Raw genomic sequence first — 8,920 nt, 5'->3', positions numbered from 1 at the left:
GAGAGAGAGAGAGAGAGAGAGAGAGAGAGAGAGAGAGAGAGAGAGAGAGAGAGCCAGGGAGACACAGAGAGAGATGTTTAATAACAACATTCATAGCATCTACAAGTTAAACGACGGACAAGCATCTTAAAAGTAAGGGACCCAAATTCCAGGATACCAAATAAAATTCTGGACTAGGCTTATGCCAGCAACCCTAGTTAGGATCAATAGACCCCAAATAAGCAAGAAAATAGTAGAAAAGGAGATGCAAGAGTAGGAGCAAGAAGAAAAGGTTCACTGGGAATCCTATGCGAGAACCACAAAATATAGCATATTCATATATGAAATCTCCATTCAAAAATATAGAAACTAAAGCCTACTTGGATATTCTCCTTGATTTGACTTGTAGAAAGTTTAAGCTGTAGAGTAGTGGAGCAGGGAGTTGTGTATAGAACCTAGCAAATTGCTTAGTCCTGCAATAACTTGACGAGCCAGGTTGATACCCAGGGGTGCTTCTCCTTCTCAAAGGAGAAGAGGAGGGGAAATGTGGGAGTATCTGTGTGAGGGGGTACTTGGAGGAGAGGGGACTGACATTGGGATGTAAAGCAAATATAATAATAATAATAATAATAATAATAATAATAATAATAATAACAGAATCTAGCAAATCAACTCACCCAAAAAGAACTGTCTGGTTTTTGACATTTGAAAAATACTCTCTCATGGCATAGGCAACAGATGATCGGAACAGGTACATTTCGTTGTTGGTCCATTCATACTGCAAATTCAGATGAAAGACACCATTCAATGGGGTCGGTGGCAGAGGAAAATGAGAGTCCTCATCACTAGTCCAAGGATTCTGGCCATCAAGTCTTTGCCCTCCAATGTAAGCATGCATCAGCATTTGGTGGTTGGAATGGATTAAACTGACTATCACATGTAGAATTTCTGATTTCGAAAATCTAGGATGAGAACCAAGAATCTGCATATCTACTACCCTAGGAGATGCTAATGCTGCTGGTCAGGCAACCATCCCTGCTTCGGGAACCAAGGGGCCCATCGGTCCTTTCACTTTGGTTTGATATGAATTGAAATAAGAACCCCAAGGATAGGTTTCTAGATAGGAGACATCCCAAATCTGTGTGGTTTGCGTGGATTGTCTGTGTTTTGTAGGCAACTCACTCTTACTTTTACTGTTTTGATAGGAAGTTCTCAGATATTTGAACCATGCATATTGCCAGCGAGCGTTAGAGATAGAGGCATTCGCTATTTCTTCCAGTGGATGGCAGTAGAGATCAATAAATAACTAAGGAGCTTCCTTTATTTCTTTCCCTCTCAGAGAAAAAGTAATCCAGAAGCTTAGGAAAGATTTGTTTTCACTTAAGCTTAATTTTACCCATATGTGAAGTATGGGGTTTTTAATAGTAATAGTTGTATATGAATGTTGTCTCTAGTAATTTTCTGCCTAGGACTTTCATATTTTAAAACACTGAAAAGCTAAATTCTTCAGATAATGCCATAGCTCCAGGTGATGTCTACCAGGAAATGACTCAAACTGGACAGATACTCTGGCCCTGCTGCACATGGGCACTGAAAGTACATCTCACCCAGTGATCAGCTTTAGAATGTCACATCATCAAGTTTGCACGGAAAGGGAACATGGATGCAAATGCCCAGACAAGAGAATCTAGAAGTTTCCTGATCTGCCAGGAGTAATCTCAATTTATTAGACCAAAGATGAACTAATAAAAGTATGACAAAGATAAATATTCTCTTGAGCCTGCAATGCACAATAAGAAGTGGGAATTCGAACTTGCAGTTTAGAAACAACTGATTTGTGTTTCTTCTATAATTGCTGTCTGATAGCCTGCTCTTTTCTAATGAGAGACAGAAAGGGAGTGGATCATGATGGGAGGGAAGGAGGGGAAGAGCTGGGAGGGGTACAGTGAGGAGAAACTCTAATCAAAATATATTGTATGAGAAAAGAATCTATTTTCAATAAAAAGGGAAGTTGCTTTCTTGTGTTTTCCTTTTTTAATGCTTGTATTGTGTATATTGGTATCTTATTTATCTATGAAAATACAACAAAAATTGTCAAGTCTTGGGAAATATTTAACTTTTCAGGAAATGAAGAGGTAGAAATCTTTGGATCTATACTGACTCGGCAGTTTTCTGTAGAACATTGGACTGTTTTATCTGATTGTACCAAGTTCATAGGACACACCCAGGCTGTTCATCCCATTTACTTGAGAAAAAATGCCCTCTCCTCTTTCCTAATCAAAGTTGCTATTGAAAAGGAGGCTATTTGGGAAGAGGAAGAGGAGAGTGAAGGTGGGGTGGAGAAGAGAGTAAATGAAGGCATGAATTATCGTCAAAGTAAATTACGTAAATGAATGAAAATCTCCCAATGAAACCCGCTTTGTATATTAGTACTACATACTAATAAAATTGTCTCTCTTAAGAGCTTATACTTCCCAGGGCTGGATCAATTGAGATAAGTGTTCAAGAGAGACCGATAACTACATCTATAAATAATAAGATTTTCTATTTAAATATTTTGTTACCCTAAAGTGTATCTTTAAGTCGATGGTTCTCAAACTTGCCTGTCCTTAAAACTTCCTGGAGATTTTAAAACTCTTTAAATTTTCTAAATGCCCTTATTTTATGTGTATGAGTGTTTTGCTGATACTATGTGCATGCCTGGTACCTGTGGAGATCAAAAGAGGGCACAAGAACCCCTGGAACTGGGTTAATAATAGTTGTGAGCCACCATGGGGGTGCAGAGAACCAAACCTGGGTCCCCTGCTAAAGCCTTAAGATCTCTTAACTGCCAAGTCGTCACCTCAGCTCCAGATTTTAAAACTCTTAATGAGGCTGGGCACAGTGGTGCATGCCTTTAATCTCAGCATTCAGGAGACTTTCTGGGAGTTCAAGGCCAGCCTCATCTACATAGTGAGTTCCAGGCCAGCCATAACTGCACAATGAGACCCTGTCTCAAACAAAAAGAAAACTCTTGATGCTCAAATCTTGGTATCACACTCCAGAACAATTAAACCAACATCTCTGGAGGTGTAGCCCACACACTCATATTTTGAAGACTTCTCATGAAGTTCCAATGTTGAGTCAAGTTTGAGAATCAGAGTTTCCCAGTCATTCTAATGTATACAAATCACATGGAGGACTTACAGAAATGGGGATCCTGATTAAGCTGGTCCAAAGCTGGGACCTGAGATGCTATATTTTTAAACAAGCTTCCAGATTTGAATATTCCCCCATAAATCAGACAGTTAATAAAACAAGAATTTAAATGGCTAAGAAAACAATACCAACCAAAAACCTAAAAAACAAACAAACAAACAAAAAACAAACAAAAAAACCCTCCTCATCGTATAACCACAACCTTGTCCTTAAATACAAGTCCTAGTGGTGAGTCAATTGAGAAGGTGGGTGTTTGAAAATTAAGGATCAGTACAGATGTTTCAGTGCAGATCTTCACAACACACTCAAGGTAACAAGTGAACAGTAGACATTGCCTATCCAATAAGAGATTAATTACAAAGAAAAAGAAGGGAGGGAGGGAGGGAGGGAGGGAAGAAGGAAGAAAGGAAGGAATTAGTTGAAGGCCAGAGCTGGGCTTATAGTTTTAATCAAATCATGTGGCCTCTCTTTCTTTAGACCACACTGGAATGGGATTTCAAGGGAAGAGAATGCACTGGGGAAAAAATGGAATCCCCATTTAGAACAATACTCACTGCATTATTTCCAAGAGCTGATTTTAGGCTTATCCTCACTTTAATGCTTTGGTTGACATCTGGTTAAAGAGAAATTTCAGACAACTGGTTAAGATGACAGACTGACCACACAGTTTTTCCCCCTTTTCAAGATTGCAGAAAGGTATGGCAATAGGATTTTTTTAAAGGATACAGACACAGCTTTTAAAAAATGAGAAATGATGAGAAGCTGGCAACTGCTTTCTGAGAAAATCGTAAGTCACTGCTTGATCTGTACATAGAAGAGATTATAGGCCAAAATATAGAGACTCCCTATATTTTTATAGAAAATATAGGGATTCCCTATATTTGGGAAAGCTTGGGATTCTGATGCATCTGAGGTGGGAAGAGAACAGAAAATCAGTACTGAGGTTGTGGTTAAAGCCACTTTAGAAATGGCATGGTTCTGCACACCATTGTCACTTACTCAGATGGCCAGTTGGAATTTGTTCTTCAACAGAACAAGAAGTAAACCTGGAAAGAAGATGTGGAACCCAGGAAATGGGATTCAACCCAGAAGAACCAGGAGGTGATTCTAAAGGACGATTATGGTCCATGCTAAGATGGGAGTATGTAAGACTCCAAGGGAAAGTTGCTAGAGAGGAAAATGGAGGCTGAAAAAATAGATACATTCTACTTGTTGGTAATAATTGATGCTCTATTTGATGATGAATTGTGTATGCCAAAAACTGGGATGAGTAAAAATTCCGATACAGAGAAGGCACTAAAGAAAGGATGCTGCATAGTGTGTTACTTGGCTGTGCAGGTGGCCAGACATAAATACTGATAGCTGCTTTACTAAAAATCCCATCAAAACTTTACTAAGACAGTGAACAGTAGACGTGGAAGAGGAGCTGGGAGAGGAGTTCGAACATTGATAATAAGACAGCGAAAGAAACGGGGTTTGAGAGTTATGAAAGTGACTCTCAGAAACACATGATCTAGCTGATGACAGTGTTTGTCTTACTTTACAAGAGTGCCTTAGTTAGGTTTTGTTGTTGTTGTTGTTGTTGTGTTTTTGTTTTGGTCATCTTGACACAGAGTTAGCTGGGAAGATGAACCTTAATTGAAAAAATGTCTCCATGCAGTTGCCTGTGGGACATTTTCTTGAGTAATCATTGATATTTGAAGTCCCAGAACACTGTGGGCAATGGTGTCCTTGGGCAGGGGATCATGGGGAAAAAAATCAAGCTGAGCAAATCATAGAGAGCAACCCAATTAGCAGCATTCTTCCACAGCCCTTCTTTCACTTCCAGCCTCCAGATTACTGCCTTGAGTTCCTGATGATGAACTATAATCTATAAACTGAAATAATCCCACTCCTCTCCAAGTTGCTTTTGGTCATGGTATCTTTATCACAGCAATAAAAAGCAATCTAGGGCAAAGAGCCAGATTCAAACGCAGTAGGAGACTAGGAGAGACTTTTATTGCGAAGGTGAGACTAATAAGAACACTTGACAGAGTTTGCGACATCATCTGAAGAAGAGGAACACATACTGAGCTGTGCCACAGCCCCTGCAAGGTTATAGCTAAAGGACACTAAGAGAAGCAAACAAGGAACAATGCACAATGTGTGTGCAGTCAGTGAACTCACTTGGGCTCCAGTCAGTGTTCCACCCCACAAAAGAATTCCTGTTCTGCTCTTTCAGCCAGTCAAACAATGGTTGGAAGTAATTGAGCAGTGGTTTTACGTCCATGTTCCTTGCTCCTGTCACGTTTTCCAAGGCTAGGGTCCAGGGCTCTGAATTTCCAAGGCGCAGCATATTGCTACACAGGAAAAGAAAACCATCAGAGTGTGGGTCGTTTTGAAGGTTTCCAGGTGGGCATACCTTTGCACCTACACTCTTTATACGTCTTCTGTTGGAATTGGCTAGATTTTCTTCTGGCAGATTATGAAAATAAGGCATCTTTTCAGAAGGATTCAAGCCTCAACCCCTCTTTTCTTCCAATTGCTCAAAAGAGAGCCCTGTAGTTATCACATAGAGACAAGAGGTGGCCCATCCAGGCATCTCATGACCTAGATCCCTGTCTCATTCCAAATTGAATATTGATTTCATGGTTGGTTGGAGAAATTCTGAAGTTCCAATTTTTGGGGAGTTAGGGGGTGGAGGATGAAAATAAATTAAATCATAGGCATGGAAATTAGTGATATAGGATGCTAGGAGAGGTTCAGCATTTTGAAGCATTTCTTACAACAACTTCTGCCCAGCTTCAGTGGAATTTGAGATGTCACATTTGTGCAGTGGGCCATCGTGTTTAGCTGCTTGACAAAGAGCTTCTTGAAACTGGAATTGGTAGATGGTCCTTGTGTAATATCTATATATGTAACAAAGAAACAAACAAAAAGAAGGCTTGTGTTTTATTGCTGTAGTAGAGTCACAGAACCAGGGAAATATTTGAATTCCTGGCCCAAGTAATCCCACAGGTATTGGCTAAAAGTCTTTCTCTAGCAGGAATCTGCCAGGAACTCTTTAGATGCAGCATACGCTATTTGCATTGCACATATTTAGTGACAGAGCAGTTCTGCTACTGTGTCACAGGTTAGTCACATTTGAATTGCTGCTCCAGAGTTATTTATAGCCCTTGCCTATAAAGTGGTATCAAGCTGATCTTTATTCCAGGTAAATACATTCCCGTTTTTACAGATACTGGAGTTGAGGCCTACACATGCCTGCATCCCAGCATTCAGGAGTTCAAGGCCAGCCTGGGACATGTAATATGTCTCTGTCTCAAACCGACAAAATAAACAGTAAGAAAAACACTCCTTAGATGCATAGTAAACTCTGCTAGTAATAAGAAGATGGACTAAAAGTATTTTTCTGCTTCACTAAATGATCCTGTTATGCTGGTTGTTTTTATTTGGTTCGTTTTTTGTTTGGTTTGTGGGTGGTTTGTTGTTGCTGCTGTTAGTGGTGGTGGTGAGGTTTTTTGTTTTGTTTTGTTTTGTTTTGTTTTTCTTTTTTGCCAACTTGGCATAAGCTGGAGTCATCTAGGAAGAAGGAACCTCAATTTTGAAAATGCTTTGTTCATACTGGCCTCTAAGCCAGTCTGTGGAGTGTTTTCTGGATTAATGATTGGTGTGGGAGGGCCCTGTCTACTGGAGGAGGTGCTACCCCATGAGCAAGTGGTCCTATGAGGTACAGGAAGGCATCGTTAAGTCAGCCATGAAGAGCAAGACATGAAGAGCAAGACAACAAGCAGTGTTCCTCCATGGTCTCTGCTTCATTTCCTGCCTCCGGGTTTCTACCCTGCTTGAGTTCCTGTCTTGGCTTCCCTCAAGGACAGTGATTGGGACAAAGCCAAATCCTTTCCAAGTTGCTTTTGATCATAATATTTATCACAGCTATACAAAGCAAAGTAGAACAATCCTTAATAATGGGCAACATGTCTCATATAAGCTTATTTAACCCGATAAAACATGTTGATTAAATTGGACTGAAATTGATCATCTACATTAAGCTTGTGGTAGGAGGGAGATAGAAAAGCTTTGTAATTATCACTTCACTGAGCCCTGTTTGTGTTTTTGTCATTAGCCAGGTCTATCCTTTAAGCCCTAGATAGTAAATAGAGAGGACAAAACTGTCATTTACCGAATGAATGAGTAATCATTAGAAACATGGAACAGAGCTGCAGGGTCACAATATGTTTCATCATGAGGCAGAGGTTCCACCACACCGACAATCTCCCGCCTTGAGAAGAAAAGGGAAGTATACATTAGTGAGGCGTAGACCATCGTGAGAAGGGAGTTCTGAGCTCAACTACAGCAGTTTCACCTGGCAATAGTATTTATATTGGAACTGATTGCCAGTTAAAATAAAATGAATATAAAACCCAGAAAGCAAAGCGCCTTGTGAGTTTCCCTCATATTGCCTTAATTCAATCAAAACACACCATTGGAAAATATCTATCTCGTCTAAAACACTAAGTTAAGAAAGTCTATAAAGTACATTGCATAACTATAAATATGCTGTGAAAAACCTATAAACTCCTCTCAGACATGGCACATTATGTGCTCCAGTAGGACACAATTTTGTAAAATTGAAATCTTACTCTTCAAACCTAGTTCAGATGCCTCCTCTTCTGTGAGGCCTACCATCCATCTTCCAAGGCAGTTAATACCTTACGCTCCCTCAGCATCTAGTCTCTCTTAGTGATGCTTTATTCTCTTACATTTTATTAGTATTATAAAATAATAGTTATGGAAAACAATGGTTCTTATGACATAATACCTGTATGTAATATACTTTGATCATCTTCAACTCTTATTATCATACCCTGCCATCCTTCCTACTGTTCCCCTTCCTCTATCTCTGAGGCCTCCTACTTCCAGGTAGTATCTCCACTGTTTTCCTTAATTCTTTACCATATCTGTCCTTATGCTGTGTGGCTTTTCTCATGTAAACTACCCCTTGTCACTGAGACATTCTGAGAGAATGCAACTGTGTCTTCGTCATCTTTAGAGTTCTAGTAATAAATCCGTGCCAGAATACTAAGGAGAAACTTCACTTCTGATTGATAAATGACCAAATGAGCAATCAATACATTGATGGATTACTTTAAAGCTCTGATTCCATAATAATTAAAGTAAATTAGCAGGGATCCAAAGGTTAGCTCAGTCAGAAAAAAAAAGATAGAAAAGCCATATAGGCTTTAGTTTTGGACTTTTGGTAAAAGGGATATAGTTTTGTCCTTTATTATTGAGATTTTTTTGTATGTAACTTTAGCTCTTTGTGGGCAGCTTTGCTTATACACAAACATTAGAAACACCCCTAATTAATTACACATTTCTTGTCTTACCTCTTGGAAAATGACTCTTGAGACAATATCATAGGAAATTATTTCAGGAAACATGAGCAAAGGGCTGAGAAAGGAAAGCAGGACTCCTACCAAAAGGATATGTTTTCAAGCATATCTGTACTATAAGTAATATGAAATGATTCCCCTCCACCCCCGAAGTTTGCGACTCCATGGACGTGACTTAGGAAAGCAGAGGAGCTATGGTATTTATTCACCAACTGGCCCATCTGTCATTGATTGAGGCCCTGATCGGGATGGCATTACTGTGCTAGCTCCTGCCATTTGTGGGTTCAGACCTCTGAAGCCTGCCCTCAGGCAATGAAATAGGTGTGTGTGTGTGTGTGTGTGTGTGTGTGTGTGTGTGTGTGTGTGTG

The 8,920-nt window shown here is 39.7% G+C and overlaps 1 protein-coding gene across 2 annotated transcripts in view; it reads right to left on the bottom strand.

Annotated features, from left to right (window-relative positions):
• Window positions 1-8,920, bottom strand: part of Ace2 (angiotensin I converting enzyme 2) — a 50,869-nt gene that overhangs the window by 7,477 nt on the left and 34,472 nt on the right. For both annotated transcript variants that reach the window (XM_028762128.1, XM_028762129.1), the window contains 5 exons: window positions 7,340-7,438; window positions 5,943-6,065; window positions 5,344-5,516; window positions 3,732-3,790; window positions 657-757 (listed from right to left, as the gene is read on the bottom strand). In XM_028762128.1, the coding sequence (XP_028617961.1) occupies window positions 657-757; window positions 3,732-3,790; window positions 5,344-5,516; window positions 5,943-6,065; window positions 7,340-7,438 (555 nt within the window). The remainder of the gene's footprint in view (window positions 1-656; window positions 758-3,731; window positions 3,791-5,343; window positions 5,517-5,942; window positions 6,066-7,339; window positions 7,439-8,920) is intronic.

Source organism: Grammomys surdaster, unplaced genomic scaffold (genome assembly GCF_004785775.1).
Source record: "Grammomys surdaster isolate TR1022 unplaced genomic scaffold, NIH_TR_1.0 131, whole genome shotgun sequence".
NCBI lineage: Eukaryota > Metazoa > Chordata > Mammalia > Rodentia > Muridae > Grammomys > Grammomys surdaster.
This window is presented reverse-complemented; position numbering and strand designations above follow the sequence as displayed.